Source organism: Geospiza fortis, unplaced genomic scaffold, assembly GCF_000277835.1.
Source record: "Geospiza fortis unplaced genomic scaffold, GeoFor_1.0 scaffold118, whole genome shotgun sequence".
Classification (NCBI taxonomy): Eukaryota; Metazoa; Chordata; class Aves; order Passeriformes; family Thraupidae; genus Geospiza; species Geospiza fortis.
Window position 1 is genome coordinate 2,114,595 of NW_005054380.1, and position 16,933 is coordinate 2,131,527.

General features: G+C 52.9%; 1 protein-coding gene across 2 annotated transcripts in view; it reads left to right on the forward strand.

Annotated features, from left to right (window-relative positions):
* Positions 1-1,781: 1,781 nt before the first annotated feature.
* Positions 1,782-16,933, forward strand: part of LOC102045146 (diacylglycerol kinase beta-like) — a 23,310-nt gene continuing 8,158 nt past the window's right edge. The window contains exons 1-18 of one of the 2 annotated variants that reach the window (XM_014308676.2): positions 1,782-1,848; positions 4,156-4,229; positions 5,516-5,684; positions 6,955-7,185; positions 8,336-8,506; positions 9,226-9,275; positions 9,834-9,908; positions 10,013-10,132; positions 11,069-11,186; positions 11,469-11,557; positions 11,898-12,014; positions 12,127-12,225; positions 12,555-12,668; positions 12,752-12,825; positions 13,516-13,590; positions 14,173-14,258; positions 15,006-15,095; positions 16,259-16,419. In XM_014308676.2, coding sequence (XP_014164151.1) covers positions 1,782-1,848; positions 4,156-4,229; positions 5,516-5,684; positions 6,955-7,185; positions 8,336-8,506; positions 9,226-9,275; positions 9,834-9,908; positions 10,013-10,132; positions 11,069-11,186; positions 11,469-11,557; positions 11,898-12,014; positions 12,127-12,225; positions 12,555-12,668; positions 12,752-12,825; positions 13,516-13,590; positions 14,173-14,258; positions 15,006-15,095; positions 16,259-16,419 — 1,980 coding nt within the window. Of the gene's footprint in view, positions 1,849-4,155; positions 4,230-5,515; positions 5,685-6,954; positions 7,186-8,335; positions 8,507-9,225; positions 9,276-9,833; positions 9,909-10,012; positions 10,133-11,068; positions 11,187-11,468; positions 11,558-11,897; positions 12,015-12,126; positions 12,226-12,554; positions 12,669-12,751; positions 12,826-13,515; positions 13,591-14,172; positions 14,259-15,005; positions 15,096-16,258; positions 16,420-16,933 lie in introns of those variants that run through there. The other variant, XM_031060339.1, reaches the window with a different exon arrangement.

The window sequence follows — 16,933 nt, forward strand, 5'->3', positions numbered from 1 at the left end:
GAAGGTGAGATTGTCCCCAGGACTGATGTTATCCCACCAGGAAAGCCCCAGTGAGGGTGGGAAGGTGAGATTGTCCCCAGGATTGATGTCACCCCAGCAGGAAAGCCCCAGTGAGGGTGGGAAGGTGAGATTGTCCCCAGGATTGATGTCACCCCAGCAGGAAAGCCCCAGGGCAGAGCAGTGAGGGCACTGCCCCCTGTCCTGGGACAGCCCTTGCTCAGCCCCTGGGCAGGAGCAGCCCCTTGAGGGCTCCCCAGAGCCCTCCAGGCAGCCTCAGGGGCAGCCAAGAAGTCCCAGGCCGTGGAGGGGTGGAACAAAAACCCAGTGACTTTGTCCTCCTGGGAGGAAAGGACTGGACAGGACTAAGGAGGGTTGTGCCACCGAACTCTGGCAAAGGTGTGGCCAGAGTGGGCTCCTCTCTGTGTGCAGCTGGAAAAGCCCTTGGCAGCCATGCAGGCAGCCCTCAGGGGGCACCATCCTCCCCACAGCCCCAGAGAGGGTTTGCTCCCTCCTCTGCCAACGCCAGGCTTTGCCCCTGGGACCATCTCCTGCCCTGGAGCATTTTCAGCAGCTGAATGTAGAGCCAGAAGAGCATTAGGGCAGAAATGTGGGCAAAGTCCTGAGGATGGGGGTGAAGTGGCTGCTCCTGGTGCACCCCCACATGTGAATGTCCCTAGGGACTCTCTGTGGGGCTGGTGTAGCATGTGGGACCTGAGGGCTCCCCAGAATCACTTGTTCCTCTTAATCAAAGGTGTTTTTCTGTGAATGGAAAGGTGCAGCCAGCTGGGGGATGTTGGTGCTCCCCAAGCATCATCCCAAATCCTGGGATCTTTCCCAGCTCATCCTTGCTCTGCTTTCTCCAGTCTGTCAGCTTAGGCTGGTGGAAACTGGGAGCCAACATTTAACAGGGAAACACCCCTAAAATGGAGATCAAACTCCTTGGAGAGCAACCACCTCCTCCAAATGCTGCCCTGTGCCTGATGACCAATTTGGTTAAATTAAAAAGACTAAAAAATTGTGAAGCCTATAAATGGGTGGGCTGGAGAGAGCCCTTTGCTCAGGGTTTTTCTGTGGCACTGTAGATTTTCATTTACAATGATTCTCTGGAAGGAAACACCAGCTTCAAAGGTGCAGGAGCACACTGGAAGTTTGTATTCCCTGCTTCCAGTTTTTGCATCCTCTTTAAATAATCGTGCCCTTCCTTCTGCTCCCCTTGCTGGGTTCCCCTGGGAAGTGCTGGAGGTGACAAGTTCCTTTCCTTGCCCGAGGAATTTGCTTGGCCTCTGTCAGCCACATCCTCTGGCCATGAGAGCTGTGGCTGTGGGGTGGCACAGGGCTGGCTGTGTGGCAGAGGACACCTGAGAATGCTCGCCAGTGAGGTGCCCTGAGCTCCTCCTTGTGCTCACCCCCATTTCCCTGCAGCTCACACGCTCTGCTCCCCGTTCCCTGGAGTTCAGATCCCCCACACCTGCAGTGGGGCAAAGCCCCCTGGCCCCCCATTTCCAAGCACCCACTACTGAAGATGGCTGGCCCCAGGGACAGCAGGACCCTGTCTCTGCCTCCTGCTGACCCCTCCTCTCTGTGTGTCCCCTCCAGGCTGACCAGGTGCCCTGAAGCTCTGGGCTGGCTTCTCCCAGGCTCAGCAGGATGATGGCAGCAGCGCCAGAGCCAGCCCTGCCCCTCGCCCTGCCGATGTGACCGAGCTCTGCTGGGACCTGTGGCACTGAGGCTGGCACAGAGGCAGTGGCTGGTGGCCCCTGCAGTGTCCCTGCTGCCCAAAGATGAGTGATGGCACGTGGATCTCGCTCAGCCCCACGGAGTTTGCCCAGCTCCAGCAGTACACAGACTGTGAGTACCCTGGGGTGAGAGGGTGGGATGAGCTGAAAAGTGCTGCTGATCTGTGCTGGGCTGGTGTCCTACCTTTCCTCAGTGCCCTCCTGGACAACTAGGTGATTCCTTAGGTATTTATGGAGCCCCTGACCCTCACCCTGGCTGGCTGGGGTCCCTGTGCCAGCCTGGCTGGGAGGATGGAGCTGGGCTCTGGGGGCTGCACACGTGAGCTGGGCTCAGTCCGTCTGAAGGCGGCGGCTCCCACGTTCTCAGCAGAGTGAAATGCCAAGCAGGAAAAGCAGCCTGGCTTTTCCCAAACACACCAGAGCTGCTCCACAGCGTGCTTTGGGCTGCCAGCCCTCTGCAGTAATTTTCCTTAGTGCTTTTGCAGAGCAACGCTCTGCTGCGGCTCCTGCTGAGGAAAGATGTGCAGCAGCACCAAAGGGGTCCTGGAGCTGGGGGAAGCTGCAGACAGAGCCTGGGTGGAGGCCAGAGGTCCAAAACCAGGTCCTTGAGGTCCAAAACCAGGTCCTTGAGGTCCAAAACCAGGCCCTGCCTGCCCCAGAGCTGGCGTGTGGGCGTGCTTTTTGCAGCAGAGGATGGAGAAGCGGTGCAGCTCGTGAAGGTGCTGAGAGCAGGGCAGGGTAGGGCAGGAAAACCACAGGGTGAAGGGAGAAGGGTGTGAAATCACAAGGGTGCTGCTTTGCAGAATTGTCATCACCCTGGGGTGAGCAGGCTGGCTGGGAGGTGACTGAGAGCCAAAGGGGACATGGTGAGCTCTCTGAGGCTGTCCTTGGGGATGCTGTACAGCAAAAGGGGCTGGGGACAAGTTCCTCATGGCCACCCCACCCCACCCTGCTGGGAGCTTTTTGGGGCATTGCCTTGCCAGGCAGAATCTGGGGAGGATTTGCTCTGCCCCTAAAAGCAAATGACTTGTCCAGCCTGGGGTGGGACAGCTCTGTGCCCTCTTGCTCTCCTCTAAAGAAGGTTGGGATTATTTTTTCCAAGTGATGCTCCTTCCCCCCCAGCCAGAGACTCAGGCAGGGCTGCAGGCAGAGGTGTGTGTGCAGTATCCCTCTCTGCACCTCATTCTGCCTCTCTGGAGGATGATGGGCTTTGCTTTCCTGAGTCCCAGACCATGGAACACCCTCTGCAACGCTGGCCTCAGAACGCTGATGGCCTCTTTCAGTTTCATTAACCAAAGTGTGGCCAGCAAGGCTGCAGCAGGGCCAGCTGCCTTCTCCCCTGTAGGATGGCTCAGCACTGGGCTGGGGAATGGGATTTGGGGTCTCTGAGGAGGGCCAGGATCCCTCTCCTTGAGTGCCCCAGACATCCCAGAGAGCTGTGGGCCAGTGCCAGGTTCTGTCCCCAGCAGAGGGATAGGGGGATCAGAGCCAGCACAGCCCCCACGTGCAGAGAGGATTTCCCAGTAATTAACAGGGCTGGTGTGTCTGAGAACCTTTTAATTGCACATGCCCAGGGATGTGTGTGAAGATAAGGGCTGAGTGTTCACTCACATTGATCTTTTTTTCCTGCTTTCCCCTTTTTTCCCTATTTTGAAATGATGAATGTCCCTCCAGACACTCCAGCCTTAAGGACACTCAGCCAGGGTTTGTTTACCACTTGTGTGGAAGTTTGCATGGACAAATCCAGTGGCAGGACAAGGAGGAATGGCCACAAGCTACACTAGGGGAGGTTCACATTGGATATTCAGGAAAATTTCTTCCCCAAAAGAGAAGTCAAGCACTGAACCAGGCTGTCCAGGGCAGTGGTGAAGTCACCATCCCTGGAGGTATTTCAAAGCCATGGAGATGTGGGACATTTCTGTCTTTGTGCTGGTTAATGGTTGGACTTGATGCTCTTAGAGGGCTTTTCCAACCTGAATGATTCTGTGATTCTGTGAATAAAGTTCTGTTTCTCTCTCCTGGAGATACCAATGGGCATCCCAAGGCAGGCTGTGAGATGAGTGGCCCTGCCAGGGGGTGCCAGCAGCCACCCGCCCTGGGGCAGGGACATGCAGGGTGTGCTGAGCACACCAGAGCAGCTGGGATTGCAGTGTCCACACCTTCCTTGCTTTGTTCTGGGTCTGTGTTTATTTTCATAATGGCAGGAGGAAGTTCTCTGTGTATGTAAAGCTCCCAGCTTTCCATATCTGCCCTGCCCTTGAAGGTGGAAGGGGAAGCAGGGCATGGCCGGCCTCTTCCAGGCATGGAAGGATCCAGAAATTGCACATCCAGCACATAAACCCCTCTGCAGCACCCTGCTGGTGGGTGGCAGGGGCAGCCCAGAGGGGCCATGCTCAGCAAGGTGCTTTTGTCCCCCCAGACTCCAGCAAGAAGCTGAAGGATGTTCTGGAGGAGTTCCACGGGGACGGTGTCCTCTCGAGGTACAACCCCGAAAATAATCCCAAATCTTTTGCTTATTACTATGAAAAGAGAGGCAAAATATATGTTATTTACAGCAATTATTTGTAGGAAATGTAATTCTACAGTTCCAAACTCCCAGCCATTGTATAATAACCACGAACAGAGAGGTTTTTGGGGCATTGCCTTGCCAGGCAGAGTCTGGGAGGGATTTGCTCTCCCCTTCAAAGCAAATGGCTTGTCCAGCATGGGATGGGACAGCTCTGTGCCCTCTTGCTCTCCTCCAAAGAAGGTTGGGATTATTTTTTCCAAGCGGTGCTTTCAGAGGGACCTGTAGGTGTGCCAGCAGGACAGAGCCTTCCGTGGGGCTGTAATCACTGCAGTCAAGGCAAAATGAGAAAAATCAGTGGGCTGAGCATGCAAGGAGGGGCATAAAGGTACCTTGTGCCCTGTGGGGCTGTAATCACTGCAATCAAGGCAAAATGAGAAAAATCAGTGGGCTGAGCATGCAAGGAGGGGCACAAAGGTACCTTGTTATTCCAGGGCACCACAGGACCCCCATTCCAGCTGGGGCTACAAAAACCATTGAGAAATCATCACCCTCACACAATGGCACTGCCCAGCAGGGAAGGAGGGGGCACAGAACCCTCAGGAGAAGGACAGTCGCCATGGGGCTGGGCTGGAAAGTTCCACTGCTCTGCCCTTTCCTGCCACTCTGTGACGGTGTTCACAGAGGTCTGAGGGTGAGGGAAGAGACGAGGATCTGACTCCATGTTTCAGAAGGCTTGATTTATCATTTTATGATATATATTATATTAAAACTATACTAAAAGAATAGAAGAAAAGGTTTCCTCAGAAGGCTAGCTAAGAATAGAAAAGAATGATAACAAAGGCAGCTCAGACTCTGTCTCCATGCCAGCTGGACTGTGATTGGCCATTAATTAGAAACAACCACATGAGACCAATCACAGATGCACCTGTTGCATTCCACAGCAGCAGAGAATCATTGTTTACATTTTGTTCCTGAGGCCTCTCAGCTTCTCAGGAGAAAACATTCTAAGGAAAGGATTTTTCATAAAGATGTCTGTGACACCACTCCCCCAGCTCCTGCTGTCACCTGGCTCAGCCACACTGGCCTGGGCATTGCTGGCCCTGCTGCCTCTGGGTCCCTTCAGGTTACTCCAACCACGGGGATTTGGGAACCCAGCAGTTTTGGGGAGGGCTCTGCAGCTGCTGTGCCCAGTGAGGGGAGCCCAGGCCATGCAGCCCCTCGTGGTGCCCTGGGCCACCTCCATCCTCCTCCTCCTCCTCTGTCTGCTCCCCAGCCCATCGACTACGAGGGCTTCTGCCTCTTCATGAAGACCTACCTGGAGGCTGACGTGCCTGAGGAGCTCTGCCAGCACCTCTTCACTTCCTTCAAGCGTAAGATCTGCCCAGCCTCCCCCGAGAGCCAGCAGCAGAGCCCTGGAGTGTCCCAGCCCAGCGCCCTGGGTGAGCCAGCCCTGCCACCCAGCTGGGCACTGGGGCACCACACTGCCACAGGAATGCAGCTTGGGGCTGGCACCTCAAGGTGCCAATGTAATGGCAGTGCCTTTATGAAAATATATTTAATGTTTGCTGTGAGATGTGATAGAAATAGAGCAAAGCAGGCTTTGGCTTGGGAATAAAGGAAAGAACTTTATTAATTTACAGTATGAACACATAGAACTTAGAATGAAAACTTTCTAAAAACATTTTTTTTTTCATTCTTTCTCATTTTTAACATAACACAGTGAGACAAAACTTTGGATTTTTAATTTAGTCACTAAGTTTTAGATCATTCACTCTCAGTTCATTACTACTTTTTAGATAATCGACTTACAGTTCATTACTACTTTTTAGATAATTGACTTTTAGTTTATTAATAAGAGAGGAGGTTTTTTTGTACTATAGGCATTTCTAGGAAACACAGTTGAAATTTTCTGTGGTTTTATATTACACGTGGCACTGTTTGGAGAATATTTGTTATTGTGACTTTTTTTTATGTTTAGTGGTTTTACTACTGTACATGGACTAGGGCTGCTTTTAGGGTTTTTCTTTTAAAGGATGTTTTGCTTAGTTTTAAAAAAGTAACAGTTTTTTATTTTTTGGGACACTAGTTTTTTTTTTTAATTTATTTTTTGGAGTTGAGGGGTTTTGAGAACAGAGATTAATTTTTTTTTTCCTGTGGCATATAGATATATCTAGACAACCCCATCTGTCAGATGGGTTGCCAAAGCTGCTGCAGGGAGGGATTTCTCCAGGATGCAATGGAGAATGTGCAGAGGAAATGACATTGAGAGCCCAAGTCCCTCTGTCAGCATCTCTGTGCAGGCTGAGGTGGCCTGTGCCTGTGTCACAGGTGCCAGCAGCCACCCTGCACCCAGAGCAGGCTGTGTGTGCCAGGCGCCCGGTCTGCCCGGGTGCATTCCTGGCTGGTGGAGACATCTGCTGAAAGGACTATAAATTGCAAAGGGAAAGGGAGCACATCCCCAGCTCTGGCTGGTGATGGAGGAGCACATCCTGCCTGCCTGCTCGGAGCACTGCGGTGTCCATCACCCGGGGATGTGAGCACTGCTGGGCCAGGCAGGAGGGGCAGGAGGGTGAGGGGCTGCCTGTGCTGCCCCTCAGAGAGCCCTGGGGCTAGCAGAGAGGACTCAGGCTGAGCACCCAGCACCAGTTCCTGGAGGAAGGGACATGGACAGCCTGGTGTCACACTGCCCTTGGGCATGTCTGCTTGCAGGGATCAATGGGAAAACCCTTCGAAGTGCTCTGGGACGACACACTCCAGAGCCCAAGGGCAGCACAGCTGAGCCCCAGCCAGCATCCCTCACCCTGGCATCCATCCCCAATGCCTCCCCCAGCTGGTCCAGATCATCCTCCCAGAAATCCACCACTGGCACCACCTCTGCTCACAACTCCTCGGGCTCCTCCAAGATCTCCTCCGTGTCTCTGCTCAACCCTCAGTCACCAGGTGAGCTTGGCTGGGGCTCCACGGGGACACTGGGGCAGTGACAAGTGACAAGCCCTCCCCGGCTTCTGGTCAAGTCCCCAGTGTGGTGGCAGTGACCTCCCAAACTCACTGGGTTCCTGGCATCCTGGCAAACTTAAGCTACAGATCCCATGCCGCAGAGCTGCAGTCAGTGATGTCTTAATTAGCACCTTGTAGGGAGGGGGAGATGGGGCAGTGAGTCACAGCTGCCCCTTGCCCCAGCCCCTGCCAGCCCCCGAGGAAGGGCCCCTGTGCCAGGAGCATCCCTCCTGCTCTTGGCACGGGCACCAGTGAGCGTGGGCTGTCCTGGCACCCTGGCAAGCTGCCTTGCTGCCCACTGAGCCTCTCCCTCCCTCTGGCTGGATGCTTGTTCCCATCAGGACACGTTTCCATGGGCTCCAGCTGCCCATCCTGCCCTTGGCTGCAGTGATGGAGGTGTGGCAGTCTGCTGTATTAGCAGGGACACCTGTGACCAGGAGGAAGGAATGATGAATCTGACTCCATGTTCTCACAAGGCTAATTTATTATTTTATTATACTAAAATATATTAAAGAATGCTATACTGTACTATACTAAAGAATACAGAAAGGGTATTTACAGAATGCTAAAAAGATAATAATGAAAACTCGCAAGTCTCTCCAGAGTCCTGACACAGCTTGGCCCTGATTGGCCAAAGAGTGAAAACAACCCACAGCAGAATCCAATGGAACAATCACCTGTGGGTAACCAATCTCCAAACACATTCCAAAGCAGCAAAACACAGGAGAAGCAAATGAGATCAGAATTGTTTTCCTTTTCTCTGAGGCTTCTCGGCTTCCCAGGAGAAAAAGAGATTATTTCAGAGAATGTGAATGCCACAGGAGTCTGCACCCCAAGGACTGAGTGGCACTGCCCAGCCCTGAGCCTGTGATGGCACCAGCCCCAAATCTGCTTTGTGTCCCCCCAGGCCTGCAATAGCACCCAGCCCCAAGTGCCCTTTTCATGCCCATCCCGTGTCCCCTCTGTGTCCCAGCCCTGTCCCTGTGGTGTCACTCAGTCCCGCTCTGAATGGGTCCCTCCCGCAGAGTTCCCATGTCCTGCCTGGTGACAATTCCTGCTCCAATGTCATCCCTGTGTGTGTCCCTGCCCGCAGGCACGAGGAGCGTGGAGAAGAGGCTGCCCTTCAGCCTGAGGAAAGGCTCCAGCTCCCTGAAGGCCACCCCTCCTCCTCCTCCCACCCCCGTGGCCCAGGTGGTGCACCTGAAGGACATTGTCTGCTACCTGTCCCTGCTGGAGAGGGGACGAGCAGAGGACAAGCTGGAGTGTAAGTGTCACCCTGGGCTAGGGAGGGGGACCAGGGGCTCAGGGTGTCACCTGCAGGGGGGTCTGGCTGCTCCTGTCCACTTGGGAAAAACCCTCAGCATCCCCTTCTGCTCCTGCTTGTGTCTTTACTACTTGTGTGGAAGTTTGCATGGACAAATCCAGTGGCAGGACGAGAAGGAATGGCCACAAGCTACACTAAGGGAGGTTCACATTGGGTATTCAAGAAAATTTCTTCTCCAAAATGACTGAACCAGGCTGTCCAGGGCAGTGGTGAAGTCACCATCCCTGGAGGTATTTCAAAGCCATGGAGATGTGGCACATTTCTATCTTAGTGCTGGTTAATGGTTGGACTTGATGATCTTAGATGGCTCTGCTGACCTAAATGATTCTGTGATTTTATGAATACAGTTCCATTTCTCCCTGCTGGCACCTCCTGGAGATACCAATGGGCATCCCAAGGCAGGCTGTGGGATGAGTGGCCCTGCCAGGGGGTGCCAGCAGCCACCTGCCCTGGGGCAGGGACATGCAGGGTGTGCTGAGCACAGTGTCTGCCCAAGGGGCCTCAATTCTCCACAGCCCTGGGGTCCCATCTCAGCCTGGCTGAGCCAGCACAGCGCTGCTCCCACCCTGAAGCTCCAGCAGCTTGGAACAGGGTGTCTGGGGCAGCCTGGGTGCCCTGGGGCTGGGCTCTAATAATCAGCATCTTCTCTCCTCCCCCAGTTATGTTTCGCCTCTACGACACCGATGGAAATGGGCTCCTGGACAGCTCGGTGAGCCTTCCCTTGGGACACAGAGCAGGGGCTGCTCAGGGGCTGGGAACCTGCAGGGCACTGCTGGGGTGTCCCCTGCCCTGCTGAGGGGCCCACAAAGGGGCAGGGATGTGGGGAGGGAGGAGGAAAGCAGCAGCTGGGCTGCAGAGCTGGGGATGACATGGCAGCTCTGCTGCATCCAGCAGGAGCTGGGAAAAATCCACCCACTGAGAGTTGTAGCACTGCATCAGGTCATGGTGTTTCAGGGAAGAAAAAAAATCATGCACAGCTCCTTCTCCTATGATGTTTTTTTTCTTTTTTCTTTGGGTATTGCCTGTGAAACCTGCTGCAAATAAAATCTGGTTTATCAGAATAGTTCTTCCCAAGGAAAACCCATCGCAGATTTTCTTGCAGGGCAGAAAGCCCTGAAAAAAGGAGCATCCATTGAGGACTGGGGTGTTGCTGCCCCTCCTGTGTGGGCATGTGGGGATGTAGACCTTGGGGGCCTGGGGCTGGGCACTCTGCTGATGCCTGGAGCCATCCCTAACCCTGGGCTCTGTTTTCTGTGTGTGAGTTTAGGAGCTGGATCGTATCATCAACCAGATGGTGCACGTGGCTGAGTACCTGGAGTGGGACTCCACCGAGCTGAAGCCTGTGAGTGCTGGGGCTGGAGGCTCCAGGGGCAGCTCCAGGGGCTCTCAGCCAGAGCCCTGGGTGGCCTCACTGTCCCACACACCACATTTTGTGCCCCCCTGCAGATCCTGAAGGCCATGATGGAGGAGATAGACTACAACCACGATGGCACTGTGACCCTGGAGGAGTGGATCCGGGGTGGCATGACCACCATCCCCTTGCTGGTCCTGCTGGGCATGGAGACAGTGAGTGTCCCTGAGGACAGCTGGTCCAGCCTACCCCCAGAAACCAGCCATGTACTCATACAGCACCACACAGCCCCACACTGGCCCCTGCTGACACCCCCACCCTGCCCCCTTCACCCCCAAATCTTTCCAAGTTCATTTTTGAGCAGCTGTGCCCAAGCAGGCTGGGCTTGCTCCTTGCTATGGCAGTGCACCCCAGTTGGGTGAGCATTTAATCAAAACCTAAGATGAGAAGGTCACAGTCACAGCTGCCCCTTGCCCTTGCCAGCCCCTGAGGAAGGGCCCCACTGCCAGGAGCATCCCTCCTGCATTTTAGATACGTAAAATGACATCTCCCCTTGCAGAGTGAGGCTTAAAGAGCAAAGGTGGGGTTGTTGGAACCCCCTTTATTTCTCTGTCTTGTTTTTTCATCCTTTTGGCCTTCATTTCTTTCAAGTACATCCCTGGCCATCAGGTAATAATTTGCAGGGAAAGAAGGTTTTGCTCATGGTGCCCATGGTTCCCCTGGAGAGGTGGGGTGGGGGACAGGCTTTCTGGCAGAAAAAATCAAGAAAGCAGGGGATTTTAACAGGCTCCTGCAAAGCACTCATGCCTGGCCCCAGATGAAGGGGTTTGTGCTTTTGTCACCCCATGGTGGCACTGGTCCCAAATGTGAAATCACCTTCCTGCCAGCTGCCAAGATCTTCCCAGTGGCTGGGCTGTGCCAGGGATCTGTGGGAGCTGGAGCTGGACTTGCCCAGGGGGATGCAGTGGCAGGGATGCTCTGGGGAACGCCAAGAGAGAAGGGAACAGGGGGAGCCCATGATCCTGCCAGGAGCAAACTCCCAAAAACACCATGGGGGTTTTCCGGGGAGGAAAAGCTGATAAAAATGATGGGCTGAGGGTGCTGGGACTCTTGGCAGCAGGGGTGTGACCTCCACTCTCCCCTCCCTGCAGAACGTGAAGGATGATGGGCAGCACGCCTGGAGGCTGAAGCACTTCAAGAAACCTGCCTACTGCAACTTCTGCCGCACCATGCTGCTGGGGGTGCGCAAGCAGGGCCTCTGCTGCTCCTGTGAGTCCTTGTCAGAAGGTTGCAACCCCAGACTGCTGGCTCCTGCCACAGCCAGTGCTGCCCTGGGCAGGGAGGACTGGTCCCTGCTAGTGCTGAGCCCCGTGGGTGCTGCAGCTGAGTGGGGAGGGGGCAGCTGCCACGCTGGGGAGGGATGCTGACCACCTTGCTCATGGTACCTGGGGTAGTGGTGCCCTGGCGGTGTTGGGGTAACAGCTGGACTGAAAATGAAATGATTTCAAACCTAAATGATTCTGTGGCTTTATGATTTTTGTCTCTCATCAGTCTGCAAGTACACAGTCCATGAGAGGTGTGTGTCCAAAGACATTGCTTCCTGCATCAGCACCTACGTTAAATCCAAGAAAAACACAACTGTGAGTAGGCAGCAGTAGGTGCATTTCTGAGCCACTGGGTGTCCTGGTCTCCTGCTCTGCTTCCCCACAGCTTCTTCCCCTGGGTTTGCCCCTCATATCCTGGGCAGCAGCTCATGGGCATTCCCAGCATCCAGAGCCTTGCAGGATGCACCCCATCCCCAGTCCCCAGGCACCCACACCACTCCCAGCTCCAAGATTTGCTGTGGCTCTGCAAAGGGGCAGGATTGGATCAGCAGCATCCTGCAGGACAAGCTCCCAAAATCCTGATGGACACCCTTAGCAGGAGGGAGGTGCCTGTGGGTCAGTGGGTGCTGTGCCACAGTGTCCCTGTGCCTTGCAGGTGATGCAGCACACCTGGATCGAGGGCAACTCGCCTGCCAAGTGTGACAGATGTCACAAGAGCATCAAGTGCTACCAGGGCATCACTGGCCTGCACTGTGTCTGGTGCCAGATCACGGTGAGTACCCAGGGCTGGGCACACCCTCAGTGCCTGCATGGCCAGCTCTGGGCTCCTGCTCAGGGCAGGGCAGGTGTCCTCTGCTCCACATCCCTTCCTCCCACCCCTGCAGCTCCACAACAAGTGTGCCTCCCATGTGAAGCCAGAGTGTGATGGGGGCCCGCTGCGGGACCACATCTTGCTGCCATCCTACATCTGCCCAGTCGTCCTGGTAAGTGCCCCCCTTGTCCTGGTAAATTCCCCTCCTTGTCCTGATAAATTCCCCTCCTTGTCCTGGTAAATTCTCCCCCTTTGTCCTGGTAAATTCCCCTCCTTGTCCTGGTAAATTCTCCCCCTTTGTCCCGGTAAATTCCCCCCTTGTCCTGGTGAATTCCCCGCCTTGTCCCGGTGAGTGTCCCCCTTGTCCCGGTGAGTGTCCCCCTCCTCTCTGCCAGTGATGGGGACCCAGCAGGGCCCTGCTGAGGCTGCTGTGCCTGCCCTGGCTGCTGGCACTGCCTCGTGGGCAGGGTGGGCACCCACACCTCCTTGGGTTCCCCAAAGGACAGGCAGTCCCACTGCCGGCGCTCCGAGAGCGACTCCCCTGCCAGCACCAGCCCCGAGGACAGCCAGGCCTTCAAGTTCAACTCCACCACAGTGGATGGCCAAGGGCTGCAGGTGGGTTCCAGGGGCTGCAGGTGAGCTGTGCCACTGAAAACTGCACGGTTAAGGAATTCACAGGTGCCTTTTCTGCCCCCCAGATCAGCCCTCAGCCCGGGACGCACCCGCTGCTCGTGTTTGTGAACCCCAAGAGTGGAGGAAGGCAAGGGGAGCGGTAGGTGGGCTCCTGCCTGGGAGCAGCAGGGCTGCTGGGCATCCCTCCTGGTGTGGGAATCACCTTCATGGTGTTAGAAATGAATATTCCAATTTAATAATTAAGGAGGTTTATTAAATAATAAAAAGATACATTTGGAAAAAGCCACAAGCAATTTCGACTCTGAGCCAGGCAATGAGAATCGGGGAAACCCAGGATTTGGCTTCTATTGCACCAAATCCCCGTGGGTGTCCATATATAATTTCTAATGTCATTTTTCTAAATGAAAAATGTCATTTTTCATTTTATACAGTCTTTTGGGCTCGGGAAGGGGCTTCTCTTTAGCATATTTTAGCATATTGGTGTAGTTTTTCTTTCTCACTACCGTATTTCCCGGTGGATAATTGCTGGAATCCTGTCAGGTGAAAACTTTCTGGGATAAACCTCTGATGATGCCTATCAAATGCCTCCTGCTGGGGTCTTGTCAGACAAAAAAAATCCCTTAAAATATCCATCCCTGGAGACAGTGTCCTCCTGGTGTTTGAATTTCTATCCTTATCACTTAGCTTATTACTGCTTGTTGCCCGCCACTGGTTTTTAGTACACAAAATGCTGTGGTTTTTAATTTCCTTTAGCACTAATTATTTTATAACATGTGTTACAGATTATTTTATAACATATATTACATCCCTGACGTCTCTCTCCTGCCAGGGTGCTCCGGAAATTTCACTACCTGCTCAACCCACGCCAAGTGTACAACCTGGACCGTGGCGGGCCCACGCCAGGGTAAGGAGCTGCTGCAGGGGATCCTGTTAGGAAAATTCATCCACAAACACCAGAGGTTTATGTCCAAAAAGGAGACAGATGAGTCCTTTCTGGCTTTATTCCAATAAAGGGAGAGGCCATGGGGCATTCCCCTGGGATCTCTCAAATTTTTGGAGGACGCAGCCTCCTTTTTATCCCAATTTCCCAGCCACATCTCCTTTCTCTCTTTCCCCATTGGCTGAGGTACTTGAGAGGTACAGACTCCCCAATACACCTGGTTCCAAAAATTCCCCTCTAATGTATAGCCTTCCCTTTTCATTTTTAATTCTCTTGGAATTTAGGGGTTTTTTTCCTTCCCCATTGTTTCTTTCATCTCTCAATGTCTAATTTCGTTTATCAGCAAACCTACAGTTTATTTGTAAAAGCAAATATCTTTTTCCATTCATCAATCAGTGGAATCCTTCCTGTTGCTTCTTTTATCTTCCAGAGCTAGTTTTATCTCCCAGCAGACCCACAGCTTGTTTGGAACATGCTGAGCATCATCTCTCTCAATTCTCTGCCCCCTCTCCCACATCACCCCTTGTCTCTCCTGGCTTTCCCCAGGCTGAACTTCTTTCGGGACACCCCAGATTTCCGTGTGCTGGCCTGTGGAGGGGATGGCACCGTGGGATGGATCCTGGACTGCATAGGTGAGCCAGGCACAGCTGTGTTTCATGCTGAGCATCATCCACCTGCATCCTTGGTGATGTGCCACAAATTCCCCATATTCCCCCAGGGAAAGTGGGGTGGGGATTGTGAATAATGCCAATCACTCGTTTTTAAAATTTTAAAAGTTTGATAGTAATAAAATGGTTATTAAAATAGTAATATAATTAGAGTAATAATAATTTGGACAATTGGGATTAGGACAATATGAGACAATAGAAACAACCTGTTGCATATTCATACACCTCATACATGATGCATAAATTCCATTCAAACACAGGATTCTGTCTGGTCAGTGTCAGCTTCTTCCTCTGAATCCTGACGGTGTCTTCAGGGCTGAGTGAGGCAGGAAGAAGTTTGTCTCTCCTGATAATGAAGCAATAAATTCTCTTGCTCTGAAAGATTCAGGTGTCCTGTGGCTGCTATCTCAGTGCAAGTCCTTTCTTTAGAAAGAAGTATCCTACATAGCATAGTTTCTATTTTAACATTTTGTTATAACCTAAAACTATATTTACCACACTACTTAAGAGAATTAATACAGCATAACTTTCTAACACAACACATATTCATTTTAATATTTGCAAAAAGCCAATCATAAAATACACATTTTTCACAGTGATCCTGCCAGCAGCATCATTCCAGGCTGCTGGCTGAGGAGGGACACCGGGAGGGGCAGGGAATGAGCCTTGCCAGCCCCAACCCTCTCTTTTCTCTTCTCCCTTGCCCTGCAGATAAGGCAAACCTGGTGAAGCACCCGCCGGTGGCCGTGCTGCCCCTGGGCACGGGCAATGACCTCGCTCGGTGCCTGCGCTGGGGAGGAGGTGAGCACAGCCCTTGGGAGCATTCAGCGGGGCCATCCCCAGGGGAGGGAGGGCTCCTGGGCTCCTGGGATGAGGTTCAGAGCTGCATCGTAGCCTGGTGCCTCTAACTCCTTCCAAAAAGAGCAGCTGCTGCTTTCTGAACCCTCCATAGCTGGGTGTAGGAGCGTCGGGGCTAGCACAGTCAGGATGGACGGAGACGAGAGATCTCTGCAGCCAGGTCAGGAACTTGGGGTTTATTGCAAAGGGCCTGGGTGCAGGGCCCTGCTGGGATTTGGGGTTTATTGCACAGGGCCTGGGTGCAGGGCCCTGCTGGGATTTGGGGTTTATTGCACAGGGCCTGGGTGCAGGGCCCTGCTGGGATTTGGGGTTTATTGCACAGGGCCTGGGTGCAGGGCCCTGCTGGGATTTGGGGTTTATTGCACAGGGCCTGGGTGCAGGGCCCTGCTGGGATTTGGGGTTTATTGCACAGGGCCTGGGTGCAGGGCCCTGCTGGGAGCTGCCAGCCACAGCTCAGAGCAGGCTGAGAGAAGAGAGGGGTAGAGAGGATGAGAGGGTAAGAGGGTAAGAGTGTAGGGAGTAAAAGGGTAAGAGAGCGAGGCAAGGTTCCCATTACAATACCATAAATCTTCTTCTGTGTTGAATATTCTAATTCTTGCTAACCAATCTAGTACAAGATACAAATCCTATAGCATTTCCATACAGCCTATAAGAATCACTACATTACCATACTATGTTACATTTTAAACCCTAAAAACTCCTCTTTGGGCCCCTTCTGCCAAGCTGGCAGGGTCTGCTCTGGCCCTTGGACCTGTCTGCAAGCAGAGGGTGTTGTTCCATCAAAAGGGGATTACCTTCAGCCAGCCACACCATTGTTTTCCAGTTGTTCAGTAACTGAGGCATCTCAAACCTTGCTTTCATTTCAATCTCACTTACAGTTTCCATATTCTCAAAATCTTTTGCCAGGCAATCATATTTATAAGGCTTTCCTGTTTCATCTTCCCCAACAGCTGGGTCCTGCCCAAGCTTTTCCATTTGGAGAGCCCTGCCATGAGCCACAGTCTCTGCTGCAAGAATGTGCCATAGCAGCACCCCCAAGTGCCTGGCACCTGCCTGTGACATGGCTGTGCTCCCCTTCATCCTCCTTCATCCTCTTTTCCTTCCAGGCTATGAAGGAGGCAACCTGATGAAGGTGCTGAAGGACATAGAGCACAGCACAGAGGTGATGCTGGACCGCTGGCACATCGACATCATTCCCACTGACAGGGAGGCCAACGGGGATCCTGTCCCATCCTCCATCATCAACAACTACTTCTCCATTGGGGTGGTGAGTTCCATGGGGCAGGAGTTGGTTTCTCCCTCCCTGTTCCTCCTTGCTCACTCTCCCAACCTCCCTCCATCTCCTGGGGTTGAATTTGCAGGCAGCCCTGACATGGGAAGAGATGAGAATTTTGATTCCATGTTTCAGAAGGATGATTTATTATTTTATGATATATATTATATTAAAAGAAAATTATATACTAAAACTCTACTAAAAGAATAGAAGAAAGTATTTCATCACAAGGCTAGAAAAGAGAAGAATAGAATGATAATAAAATCTTGTGACTGCTCACAGCCTCGACACAGGTGGCTGTCATTGGTCATCGAGTAAAAACAATTTCACATGCTGGGTAACCAATTCTCCAAATCACATTCCAAAGCAGCAAAACATGGAGAAGCTGAAGCTTCCCAGCTTCTCAGGAGAAAAGATCCTAATGAAAGGATTTTTCAGAAAATATGTCCATGACATCCTGGTTTGGGGTTTTTATTCTGGCTTTATTGTCATTTGTAAAGGCAGCACT